We start from the raw sequence: 14,178 nt of genomic DNA, 5'->3' as shown, positions 1-14,178 counted from the left end.
AATTTCAGATTAAAATTATTTTAAAATAAAAATTAAAAACAAAAAACGAGATTCATTATTAGCCCTTGGATGAGCATGGTTCAATCTGAACCACGCACCGTTTAAGAGTCCACATGCTATGGACGTAATACTAACCCTCTCACAATATATATGAAGTTAACCACATTTTAATTCATTGGCTTGCCAAGTCAAATGGCCATTTTAAACGTGTGGACATAATTGGTAAAACCACTAATTACAAACCATTTTTTAATCTCAAACAACTACCCCGATAAACCATATTTGATATGGGCAAGCTTTCAATGCTCTCCTGCAGGATAAAAGTTTTATTCTCACCGTTTGATCTCAAATCCGACGTCTCAAAGTATTTTATTTTTAGTTTTTTTTATACAAATTGTATGCATATAGAATTTGATCAGTGCCATCTTCTCATTGAGACGCACCTATAAAAAATATTAAAAATAATAAAATATAATAACCAAAATACGTTTTGAAACTTTCCAAAGTATTTTAGTCATTTTATTTTATTAAAAATATTTTTTTATATTTTTTGCTAGTACAAGTTTAATAGAAGAATGGACGTCCAAAATTTGATGTCAAAACAGTTTATAGCAAAAAAAATAAAAATAAAATGATATAAAGACATGACATTGTGATTGAAAAAATCTTAACCCTCCATTCAGAACGTACGATTGAGATAAAGGGAAAGATAGAACTTCTATGCTGCAGAGGAAACGTAAAAACCTTTCCCATTTGATATATTATAATATGAAAAAAGTACATAATAAGACCATTTATCTTTGATACAAATTGGTCCCAATTAATCTTTGATAACTTGATCCCAATTAATCTTTGATAACTTGATCCCAATTAATCTTTGACCATTAGATGTGAAATTGAATGACTACATTTATTACATTGATCAAGCTCAAAGTTCAAAATAAATTTTCTCCAATTTTATGATACATCCAAGCTATCAGATTTTCCATCTTGATTATAAGTAATTGTGACCTAGTATAAAAGATAAATCTTGATTATAAGTAATTCCATCCAGGCTCATTATATACAATCCCTTATAATATAGAGCTCATACTCCTATTCGAGCACATTGTACATTTACTCCCTTGTTTCTATAAATTTAAAATCCAACTTTAAATCACTAAACAATTATTTAAATAACAAATAGATTTTTGAGTTCCTAAAGATTTAGATATGAGAAATTTCAATGTTGAGAAATAGAGAGAGAGAGAGAGAGAGAGAGAGTGACTTGCATAAGAAGAGCACCAGTCTTCATCCATACAGCACTTTTGAGGGCAAAAGGTACATCGAAATGATGGATACAGACAGAGTAGACCCACATTAACTTGCAAATGCTAGATTCAAAAAGCCAAGTTTCTTCAGCACTCACTTTAATACCCTACTGCAACCAAAATTCCAATCGCATATGGCTTTCGAATTCTTGACATAAACCTCCGCTCTGCAACTTTGAATGATGCACTCACGTGTATAGAATACAAGTATATTACAGGAACCATTCAGATTACTCACCCCAATGCGCCATGTGAAAGAATATTGTAACTACTAGTCCTCATGATAATCAGTCTCATCGAAGATCTCCTCCTAAGGAAAAGATGACAACATCAAATTTGATGCAAAAGCCTAACATACGCACGAGAAAGAGAGAGAGAGAAACCTGCAGAAGCTCTTCAATAACATCTTCCATTGTAATAATGCCAACTGCTTCTTCTTGTTCAGTGACATTCGGAAGAGGGCTCTCATCGATGCGAAGGACATCTTGCAACGAATCCCTGGCCCACTTTTTGGGCCTTGGAGTCCCTCTATTTGAGTTTTGAGCATTGGCAGGAAAACTCTTCCATTTTTGCAGTGGCCTTTTGTTTTTGATAATTTTATTATGGGTTTGTGCATCTCCAATGTCAATTTTCACATCTTTCCCAGACTCTACGCACAAGCATTGAAAAAGAGGGTAGTAAATCATTAAATCATTTTCTGAAGGATCTCTGAAAACAAAAAAAAGGTTGCACAATAATAATGAGCAGCAGCAAGTTTCGATTAATTGAGTTGAAAGCTTTTCAACTTGGGGAACTAAACGAGAAATGGGAAGTATACCATACAACTCTGGTGTATGCGACATTGTACACATCAGGGGTACCACTGTTTCTGGTGATATACGGTAGAGATTATTCATCCCAGAGTGGAAGTATGAAATTACCGTTAATCTCCAACATTCATACCTGGAGAATGGCCAGAGGTGCACCATTTTACCATAGACCAGAGGTGTGTGGTACACTTTTCCATGTAGACAAATTAAGCATAAAACTGTCTGGGTTTCTGAGAAATTTGGAGAAGCTAGACTAAGATTTGGATGATTACCATCAACTGGATTGTTACCCTCATCCACACCTGGCTCAATTTGCCTAATAACAACAGCCATATGACTGTGCCCCTTCTGGAATTCATTCAAAATATCATATAAAGGCATGTTCTCAGGAACCCTGCCATTACACAAGCAAAGAAAAAACAAAAAAACAAGAAAAGGGCGTGAGCATTTACTTGTAATTGCATCTCTATCAAGTGCTCATAAAGCATGTTATCCAGCAGCCACGGTTTTTTTTTTCTTTTATTGGAGTGTTAAAGCAACCATATATTTAGGTTATAACAATGTTTGAAACCTTGGCGAGCCTGCTCAGACTCGCCCGAGTTACTCGGGCTTCACAAGGTGACGAGCCCGAAACCTCCCCAAACTCAGGGATATATATACTATATAACATACACAGTCCTCCCCCAAGTTTCGTACAAAGAGCAGTTTAAAGAGGAGAGAGGAAAAAAGAGGGGGTGGTTGGTTTGGAAATCCACTTCCCATTTTTTCTTCGTGTCTTCGATTTTGAACTTCAGTGCGATTTGAGCCCATTTTTTATGTATAGACTGATTTCTACCGATAGATCAAATTTGAGAAAAACAATTAAACTTGATGGAAGCAGGAGATCAACGATTTCGGCCAAAATTTTCACCAATTTTCAAAATTTGCAATTTCTTCACAACTGATGGTCAAATTTTTATGAAATTTCATCCCGAAGCCCATTTTTGAGTTCTTCATCCAATCATAGACTTGTTTGCCCCCACAACAACACAAAACTTTAGAATTTTTTGAGATTGTATTTCGTATTCACTATTCATTCAAAAATTCAAAGAGCTCAGATTCCCTAAACCTGAACTCGAAACCCAAAACCAGTATAGGGATTTGAATGGACAAAGTTTTGACAGGAGTTGGTGGCATCGATTTGCATTGAGTGTGAAGATCTTGGAACCAAGTTTTTTATCAAAATTTTGGTTTTATCAAAATTTTGGATAAGTTTCTATTTTTTCACTTTAAATTCATAAAATTGCTTTATTTTTTATTTTTTAATAGTTTCAGTCAGTCAATAATTGTTTCAGTAGAGTAATTTATCTATTTTTACCTATTTCTCCCAATTTTTGGGCTTTTTGAGGGCCTTCTTGAAGTAGGCACGTGCTCGGGTAAGAGTCCTAATGGGCTCACAAGAGTAACTAGGCCATGCCACAGGCCAAGTTCTGCGGCCAAGCCAAGTTCAAAAAAACTAGTTATAAATCTTAAATGCTAAAGTGAGCAATACATGAATATCTTCTTTGCAAAATTAGGAACAAAATATGAATATCTTTCTTAGGAAAACATGATTATATGTAAAATTGCGTATCTGGATTGTTCTATTTTCACCCATTCGGCATATTTAAATTTGCAAACTAGAAGCCTCTAAGATAAGCAGGTCTACTGCAGAAAACTGACAACTGTAACAGAGGATCTGCACGCTAATGCATCAACAATACAAGTTTTTTTTTTTCCAAAGCTGAGTGTCCTATGGAGCTCAGATTTGCATGACAAACATTTCCTTTTATGTCTCTCTGACTCCTAAAATGTGAAGGACAACTTCAGTTTGCTTTATTACATTGAAATCTATTATGTTCTCTATAAGGAAGTCATTGCAAGATTTCAGAAATAAGAAGAATGTAACCACTGAAAAGCGCACTCTAAATCTGAAGGGGAATGAACATGTTTGAGCCTTTAGACCAATTATCAAGGATGGGGGCATGTATAAATTTCCAGCAAGGGTCTTGTGCATGAAGTTGGAGGAAGTTTAAACATATGGGAGAACAGTTTTAAAACTAAATCCATATATGTATTCATTTTAATCACTAAATCATTTAGAATTTCTATCAAAAAACAAATAAATTTTCATCAATCACCCTACCATTCACTACACATTCATAAAATTCTATAAAATAATATCCAAGCATCCACATACATAATCCAAAATCAAAATCTACCAAGAATTAGTAACAGGCTATTATCCTATTGAGCAGTCCCCAATCATATAAGCTTGAAGGAATTCCAAAAGTCTATATTATATGAGTTTCAAGAATCAACAAGACTTGGTTCTTCAAATAATTACGAGACAAACAGAGAACCATTATTAGTTAATAGGACAATAATATCTGCTACATCAAACTGGTGCATATAGAATAAGAAATTAATAATGCATTACGATATGTTACATTAACTCAAGGAATCAAAATTCACTAGTCGTACTTACATGATCTACACAAGAGCATAAGAGGAGGAGTTTATTTGTTAAGGCACAGGGACAACGCAAACAATTAAAATCCAATATCATTTATATAGTACTATTCAAAACAGTCAGCATAAGATAAGCCTCGCTTCCCCCTTTCTTTCAATAACCCCAAGAATTGAATTGATCTAAAACACACATGCACTTTACTTGTGAAAGTATGAAATCCGTGATTAGAGACTTCAGAGATGCTACCATAATGAGGAATCCTCATTGAGGATAACCCCAAGAGTTTGTGAATAGTTGAACAGGAAGCACGCAAGGCAGGTAACCATGACAATAAAGGAAAAAAATTCAGAAAAATATGAGGGAAACTGTGCAACAAAAGCTCAAATAAATATCACAAGCAGTAAAATATAAGAAGTATCTTGTAAGACAATCAATCTAAAAACATAAACCTCTGTCATAAAATAAACAAGCAAACAGTTTGAACAGCCATCAGATTTGGTTCACTTCCCAAGAAATTAATAGTTGTGATTCATTTAGAGCTTGCCTGGAAAACATACCGAGGAATCTTTCGAATCGTTACACTTTTAACAGGTACTTCATCTGATGGGTGTATAGATAACAAATTTTTCACCTGCAACCAATACAAGTACGGTAGTTCAAGAAATAACAGGCATAAAAAAAAAGGACATACTTATAGCACATTCAACGATTAAAACTTCAATAGTTCATGACACAAAACTGATGCATGCAGATTAGGCATCTAAAGAATCAGCACTATCAATTTAACACTCACCAAGACAAGCCCAATTATGTTTGTAGGTTTATCATAATAGACAGGTACCCTGCTATGTCCTTTCTCTAGTATCAACTTCATCAAGTACCTGGATAATTCGAAACACATATTTGCATTTTGTCAGTGAGATATTCATCAAAGCGATTCACCCATCCATCTCCAATCTTCACAAAGACTATGGACCGAGCAAAACATAGTGATCATCATACATATCAAGCTTGGCATTAATATCAATTGCAAACGTTTCAGATATAGGAGTCATTGCATCTCTGGCCTTTTTCGCTGAAAGCTCAAGGGCTCCCGTTATGATTGTCGTCTCATCATGTGTCAGTTCTCCACCTTTTCCAGCCTGCTTATGAGTCAATAAAGGCATGCAGCTTAAAAGCCATCAAATGAAACCACCTCATATATATTTTGCTAGGACCGCCCATGTCAAATGGCATCCAGCCAAATGAAATTTAGGTAAAATAATTTATCATTTAAAAAAAATAAAAGAGTTTTGGCAACCCAAGTGAAATATGACTAGCATTTCCAAAGTTGGCATGAGCTAAAGTAGACAAATCATATTTCCTAATGCCTGCACATGCACACAGACTCACAGTGACACACTGACACAAACAAAATACTAAAACTATAATAATCATTTGCACAATGCCAAGTACCTAGTTCAATAAGAATGTGTCTTGATCTTATTTTGCCATTTAGGTATTGTTTGCTCTAGATCTTTCTGGGAGAAATGGATTTAAGCATAAAACTAAATGTGCAATGATTAGAGAAGCTCAGTAGGCTAACATACTACTAGCATGGCAGCTTTTGCAACGACCACAAATTGGACACAAAAAGCCAAAATATATGTTTCCAAAATTTAATGCATCAGTAATTCTAACTCAACTACTTCCCCATACAGCATATTATCATGTCTCTTGGAGACTAATGAAAAAAAAAAAATGAAGTAAAAACTACTAATTTAATAACCCAAGAGCTTTCCTGTTAGATTTAGAGTGATCAAGAAGGGCATGCTGGGTATGCAGAATAATCACTATCGTGGGGCATAGCCAAAAACATAAGCATTAATGAGGGTTCACAATAAAGAAAAGGAAAAGAAAAACGAGGGAATTCAGCTTAGGACTCCAAGATTCCTTTCAAAGTTAAAGATTACTGAAGAGAGTATATCAATATACCTCATTCCCGTGCAGGTCAACAAGCGCTTTCAACTCAGCCCTACGAAAAAGTGCAACATGTCCCTCCCCCAACAAATAGTCCAAAAGCTAAGTAAACAATAGAAAGAAAAAAGATATTACCAATCAGCAAACTATGGAAACTCATAGACCATTAAAAAGAATCACTATGTACAATACTCTCTCTAAGCTGAACAGTGGACATAGCAAATATTTCCTTACTTAAGCATTTGCATGGTTAAATATTAGAATGGTCAAATCACCTTACCTAAAACATTATATAACTCAAAAAGCACAAAAAGAAAAAAAAAATGAATACAACCATGACTTTTAGGCATTTAAGCATTTTACCCAAGCTGGAAACTTGGACATAGAACACAAATTTAAGAACTATAGGTATTACCTTGCTTATTGGATAAGCAACTGGAAAGCAGATCCAAACAAGCACACTGACCATCGGTGCTACTGCTGCCCCAATTGCTAAACCATAGCGTGAACATACAGACTGTGGTATGATCTGCTTGTAAATCATAGAAATACAAGGATTAATCATTTTAACAACTATAAAAAAAAAAAAAAGGAATTCACATGAATCCACCGCTACTCACACGTGCACACGAATGCATACCCACACACACATGCACGCAAAACATAAGAATATTCTGATGTGCACACACATCATTAACATAGACTTTCCGTTATAAAAACAACGTTTGCTGCTCATTTGTGGCTGCTTTTACTCCCAATTTTTTTTTGAAAGATGACCAAATCCCAATTCAAAAATAAGCAGAAAACAAATGTCATTCAACAAACAGATTTCATTCAGCAATGAGCACCCAAAATAATATGTAAACAAATTTCATTAAGCAAGCAACCCAGGCTACTATGACCACACAGCACCATCTTGGGTTGTTTTGCCCCATAAAAATCAAACCATTGAGTTCCTAAAGGAGACCTTAGGTTAAGAGCATTATACCACATGCAGACATCAAAAGAATCCATATACATATATATACCCATGTGGGCAAGCACACAAACACACATGCGTGCACGCACCTGCACAAGCACACAGGGGCACAAACCCACACACACACGCCAAAAAAAAAAAAGACAGAGATGTATATGTATGTAGCACTGTATAACATGAACCAAGTTAAGGCAACCACACCTCACCAAACATAAGTATCAATGTCACCGATATCAATACAGCACCCAATGCAGAAGTAAGACCATCAAGAAATATTGGGAGTGCCTGCACCATGGAATAGTGGAATTACATTCAAGAGGACAATTTCATATTGGTTGAGAGGGCATACTAACTCAGAAGTTCCAACCAAACTCCTACCTCCATAGCAGCAGCATTGCAAATAAGAAGTGTGCAAAGCAACAAGTGTTGCCTTTTTACAACAGGCAATATCTTCGCTGCCAGTACAAGGAAGAAAATTATGATTATTTGGTATCTGAGGCATAAAAGGAACCACATTAAACAGCTTCTTGATCAAACAAAAACAGCAAGAAAATTTTAACGGAAAAATTAATGGGGTGATAGAGAGAGAGAAAGAGGGAATAAAAATCCATGAAAGTAGCATTGAGCAGATCCAACCCATTAAATCTAAGACTTCTTGAAAAAACATAAAAATAAAATAAAATAAATAAAAAAAGATCTTCAAAACTTTCAGAAAAAATCACAATATCAATATATTCCATGAACAATACGCTTGCAATAAATTTTAAGGGATGAAGAACATCAGCTTCAACTGGTAAGTCCACAACTTAATCAAGAACTTAGAAACTCTGTGAACATTGAGAAATTTTGCTCCTCACATTTGGAAGAGAGCAGGCCTGATCAATTCAACAAGCACATGAACTAAAAATCGAAACCATCCATCTGAACAAGTGTTTAAGCATTCACAGCAGGTATGCAAAGCGCTTAGTTGGAGCTAATAATTGGAACTAATAACAGAATTATGAGCCAGATCGTCCATTTAAACAATGAAATTGTCACTATATAGAAGAACTAGGTTGAATCAAGCGAAGAATAACCAACAGTTCATCTCCAAATCCAAAAGCCAAGGTAATAGTTCATTAAGTTTCATTTTAAAAAAATTAGAAATTCATAGAAGCAAAAAACGCATTTTAATAAACAGTTGTAAGAACATGGCTCAAGAGCATATATAAAGAAATAGAACATCAGCAAAGCAAAATCTGAGGACACCAAGAGAGCAAAAAGCAAAATTGGAGCACCCCAAGAGAAAAATGAAGGAAACTCCTTCAAAGATACAAGATTAGCAGCTTGAGTTTACATAATATGCCGAAAGAGTTCATTACGTAATTATTAAGATTTAATTTAGAAAATATTAATTTTGGAGAGACCGAGATAGAAAGAGAGAGAGAGAGGGAGATGATACCTGCGTGCTTCCTATCCTTAGGCGTCCCAGACTTCGCGAGAACCTCAAGATCAACCAGGCTAAGAGACATTAACCCTAGAGTGAGACCAGACATCAAACCAGCAAACAAGACGAGCAAAACAACCACCGCAATGTATATGAAGAAATCAGGCTTGCAACAACGATGGTCAGCCGCCATTTCTGCAAACCTCCCCCCACAGTAAAAAGAACCCTAAAAACCGAAAACCTTCGAACCAGTATCAAACACTTGGGCTGGCTTAAACTAGCCCCGTCCGGTCTTTGAGCTTGTCTCCCTCTTGTTAGACGCGATTATTCTGATTCTTTCCACCGTTTTTCAACACAGTGATTCAGTTTCTTTACAGAGACAAATGTCATATTTTTAGAGAGAGAGTCGCGATTTCTCTAGACAATCCAGGACCATGGGAATTAGCCTATTTCTAGAGAGAGAGAGAGAGGAAGAGAGAGATTATCCGCGTCTGATGGAGAATAGGGAGTGATAGATTTTAAGAGAGAGAGAAGAGAGGGCTGCAGAAGCAGAAATGGGTAACTTAATTTAGAGAGAGAGAGAGAGAGAGCAGTTCGATTCCTAGAGAGAGATCAGACATGGAGTTCGTATTTTAGAGAAAGAAAGAGAGGAGATGCTGCATTTTCGTATGGAAAAGTGACAGGTAGGAATGTCGGTGACTTGCACGTAAAAGTGGGATTAATTTTATCTTATTTCCTTGCCGAAACTTTTCGACGTACAAGGCCTAAATTACCGGCACAAAAATATTATAGTAAGGAACTTGACCTAAAAACAAGTGGAAGTGAACAATGATATATATATATATGATCTGATGTGAATTTTCCCGCACAAAAATATTATAGTAAGGAACTTGACCTAAAAACAAGTGGAAGTGAACAATGATATATATATATATATATATATATATATGATCTGATGTGAATTTTCCCACCAATAAAATTTTGATAGGAAATTTTGCCCAAAAATCTCTTAAAAAGGAACTGAAAATTTTAAGCATGAGTAATGTAATGTTGAATTTACAAGTCTCTTTAAGAAGGGTGCGGTTTCTAGAAGGTTGCTACTTTAAACAATTCAATTAAAGCGCACTTCTAAATTTTATGAATGTAATTTCGTTGTAAAGTATTTTTAAAATTATTTTAAAAATTATTTTCATATCTAAATTAGAAAATTTAAAACTTCAAAAATGGTTAAAATCAAGTAGATCTATAAATATGAAAATCTGGAAAATGAACGGTTTAAATAATGTGTTACAAAATGCACTATTCTTGGGACTCAAAAACATTTTTTTTAATATTCATACATATCAATGTTGAGATGGTCAATTAGAGGGTTTTTCAACATTAAAACAACCTTGCAGATAGATTTTTGAGGTGCATATGTGAATCTACATTTTAAGGTTGCAACCTTATATAAACTTTTCCCTTTAAAAATGAGTCAATTAATCATGAGTGATATTGAATTTAGTTATAGGCTTTAAAACAAGGGCACGTGTATTACACTCTCTTGCGCCATGCCAACTTTGGCCCTTGCCCAGCCCTAATCCCCATAGGCTAGTTTAAGGGTCTGGTCAAAAATAAATAAATAAAAAAATAGGAAGAAAAACATGAAATAGACAGTCAAGCTAGGGCAAACCGAGCCGTCATAGGCCTAGCCCAGCCCTTGGGTTGTAGTTTGTTTTAGGAACAAGGTGGCCCATTGTCAGCCCTAGTTTTACATTTCTCCCTCAGTCAAAAGTCTTAATTAGGAGGAATTTTCCAATTTGAAATCTTAAGAATCATTGCATGATTATTTTTTAAATAAAAATTTTGAAATTTGAGCTTCTAACGCTTGTATCTCACCCTTTAATAATTAGATGGTCTCTATTCAACCTTGAGACCTTTTCTTCTTTTTTTTCCAAAGTGTGTAGAGGGTGCAATAGGATTTTTTGTTTTTTTTTTTATTGAGATCGAGCCTAAAGAGGCTATATCTCCAAGGTCCTAAAATTAATCCTGGGTGACTTAGGATTCTACCTGAGGGAATCAATGCACAGTATACTCCAGAGGGAGTATAATATCTTTGGGTGTGGTTTGTATAGAGTCCATGCTCTAAGCAATCAAATTTGAGCCTATCTTCAAATAGTGTCGAGAAAGTGATTTCAATACTGGAAATCTTTGTGATAGCCTTAAAATACATTTTATCTTTAATTATAAAATTTAAAACTTCAAAAATAGTGTAGATCGAGCTAATATATGACAACTTGAAAATCTTGAAAATTGACGGTCCAAAAACGCACAACAAGATACACTATTACTTGAAATCCATATTTTTCTCATGTACATGCATCATGATGTCGAGATAATCAATTTAAGGATATTTGTTAATCAAAACTTCTTCTTAAATTTTTGCGGTGAGCTCTAATTTGATTGTTTAGAGCTTCGGCTCTATATAAACTTTTTCCAATATCTTTTGGCTTAAAAACAAACTTGCGTAGGTGGAGTGCAAGCAAAGGCAATTGACGGATAGCCTATCAACCGTATTTTCGATGAATCCAATCGGACGGCTGGTGGTATAATCGACTAGTTGCTTATATTGTTTCTAAAGTAACTTATTTGAAGCATGTGAATGATCGCTAGCCAATTCAAATTGGAAATCGGCAATCAACATCGGATTCCTCGGCTTCGATCTTTGGCAGAATCAGTCAGATTCCTCGGCTTCGATCTTTGGCAGAATCAGTCACATGCACCGCTTAGTTCTCAATTCTATGAGAGACTCAGGTGACTCCATTACTAGAATTGGAGATCCAAATCAAAGAATCAGATTCCTGCCTAATTCAATTTTTCAATTTTTTATTTTTGAATGTCCGTTTTACCTGAATAATTCGATTTATCTAGATCAGAATCATCAAGATCAAGTACAGTGGAGGTCCGACCCAACACTTTTTGTATTTAAAACACCATTTTGAAACACTTACTGTATTTAAAACACCATTTTGAAACACTAATTGTATGGGAAGAAGGTTGTAGGCTAATAAGGGGAGCGCACATGAAGTTATGAGCCCAAATCACAAAAATGGCATATGAATAGTTTCCTAAGTTTATATGGAGTTGTTTGGTGGATCAAGTGTTATACGTCATTTTTGACGTACTTACATCCATGGTGCAAATAAGGAGAGAGCTAGTGACAACCTGGTTCTGCCAGTGTCTAAAGATATTGAAAGAAAGACTAATGCGATCTTGTCGGGGAATATATTTTTTTATTTTTCTTCTTTGTACCTATTTTCTTTTCTTTTTCTTTTCTTTTGGCAAATATCACTTACAAACAATCTTATTTCAATAATTCTTGCTTCAAAGAAAATTAAACTAACAAATCCAATATCTTAAAAACCTTGATGTCATTAAACCAATTTCCTTTAAACAAAGAAAATATCCACAGTTCATATGCTTGGGAATATAAAGACAATATAATTAAATATGGGAAGAAACAAAACGATAGTGCCGGATATTCCTCAACCGGACTTATTACATCCCACACCGAATCACCACCATCCGATGGCGTAGGATCAACTATCAACCTTCAATCTCAATTAGGAAAACAAGTTTAAGCTAAACCCACTAAGGGAATTATGAACTCCTTTATCACAAATCTCAAACTCTTAGGCGAATCCCCGTAGCAACCTAGTTTGAAAAAGATGGATTATCTTTTTGCTTCACCCTAAAACCCTTAGGCATAAATTCATAGTTGAGAGATAGTTGAGAGATGAGAGAGAGAAAAACTCCATTGCCTAAACCCTTAGGCTTTTTCACAATGTGGGAGAGAGATATCTCAAAGATGGGAGAGTGGGGCATGCCCCCTTTTGGGCTTTCATGAGAGAGAGAAACTTTTATTAAGAGAGAAATAAAAAGATAAAATGTAGAGATTTTGGATACAGACAATCCTTTTTTTATTGGTTTTGAACAATATTAGGGTTTCTTAGGGCTTTCCTTGGCTTGCCTCTTGAATATGAACCATTGATCATAGGTGACTTGTGGGATGAGAGATTTGAGTCCTCCATTCCATAGATGGGGCATCCATATTATGGAATGTGCTATAACATTTCCTAAACCATTTTCCCATCAATAGAAATTAAATAAAATAATTCTAAATATAATATTGAGCATACCAAGATAACGCACAAGCCTTCTCATGCTTTCAAAAAATCTATTCAAAGCTTCCTCAAGCCAATACCTTTCCAAAACACATAGCAACTTAGCATATAAGCGAAAATCATTTATCACGAAAATCAGCCACCCATGAGAGGATCTCATGGGCCCCACCAACTAAGCAATGATTGGCCCATGTGCACAATAGGCCCCCATACAATTTTAAATATTTTTAAAACTCAATAAAATAATTTTAAAATTTATTTGAATATTTAAATTAATGTAAAATCAACATCTCTAATTTTATAAATCGAAATTAGATAAATAAAATATCCAGAGATCTAGAAAATTTCAAATAATAATTCTAAAACCATATATATCATAAAACAAGTATCATTAAATTTATTAGATGAGAAAATAATATATATGATATAAGAATTAAATCAATCAGACATTGGGGCACTCCACCTTCAACTGTGGACTATAGACTACACTTGTTTTGTCAAACTGATAGTGTTTCCCATGACCCACAGTCCATGCAGGGGCTCATTAGTGGGTCACTAAAGTCTGGTCGATCAACCAAAGGGTCGTAATCACTTTCTGTGGATTTCAGGTTCTCTCTTAGAGACGGGTCAAGGTCACATAGACCTGATGCGACCACAGTTCTTATGACACATAGGGGTATATCTCACACATACATACGCTTCACCTTGAAATGTGATTTTCTTTTCTAGAACGGTTTATCAATACGCATGTCGTGCGATGGTATATGGATGAGGCTTTGGCTTCCGTTTCTGAAGGCAACCATCACACACAAGGATCACACTGTCCTTCGGCTCACTCATCCGGGTATACTTCGATCTCATCAAGGGATGACCCATTAGAACCCTTATCGATTTATACTATATGCCCAGGTAACATTGGTTTTTTCCAACCAACTGGCCTAAACCGTTAAGTATTGTCTGATATCAGCAAACATTGTTTGCTTAGTATAGTTCACGAGGGACTACACTCCCACTGAATTCATGTTCTACTATATTATTTCA

General features: G+C 35.2%; 1 protein-coding gene across 3 annotated transcripts; it reads right to left on the bottom strand.

Moving 5' to 3' along the window:
* Positions 1-1,267: 1,267 nt before the first annotated feature.
* LOC18421817 (DUF21 domain-containing protein At2g14520) lies at positions 1,268-9,870 on the bottom strand. 3 transcript variants are annotated; one of them, XR_016045766.1, is made up of 12 exons: positions 8,990-9,781; positions 7,927-8,003; positions 7,750-7,833; positions 6,985-7,098; positions 6,585-6,671; positions 5,613-5,752; positions 5,404-5,491; positions 5,168-5,241; positions 3,477-3,588; positions 2,392-2,513; positions 1,694-1,959; positions 1,268-1,620 (listed from the first exon to the last, which is right to left on the bottom strand). XR_016045766.1 is itself a non-coding variant. In XM_006826614.4 (11 exons), exons 1-11 carry the CDS (start codon positions 9,165-9,167, stop codon positions 1,582-1,584), a joined length of 1,269 nt encoding a protein of 422 aa, XP_006826677.2. In that variant the 5' UTR covers positions 9,168-9,870; the 3' UTR covers positions 1,268-1,581. The 3 variants fall into 3 exon arrangements, 2 of the variants coding, with proteins under 2 accessions (XP_006826677.2, XP_088709759.1); XM_006826614.4 differs by lacking the exon at positions 3,477-3,588 and having other exon boundaries at positions 8,990-9,870; XM_088853633.1 differs by lacking the exons at positions 3,477-3,588; positions 5,613-5,752 and having other exon boundaries at positions 8,990-9,672.
* Between the last annotated feature and the right edge of the window lie 4,308 nt (positions 9,871-14,178).

The sequence above is a fragment of the Amborella trichopoda genome, chromosome 12, assembly GCF_054954075.1.
Source record: "Amborella trichopoda isolate Santa Cruz 75 chromosome 12, AtrichopodaSantaCruz75HAP2 v2.0, whole genome shotgun sequence".
Taxonomy (NCBI): Eukaryota; Viridiplantae; Streptophyta; class Magnoliopsida; order Amborellales; family Amborellaceae; genus Amborella; species Amborella trichopoda.
This window is presented reverse-complemented; position numbering and strand designations above follow the sequence as displayed.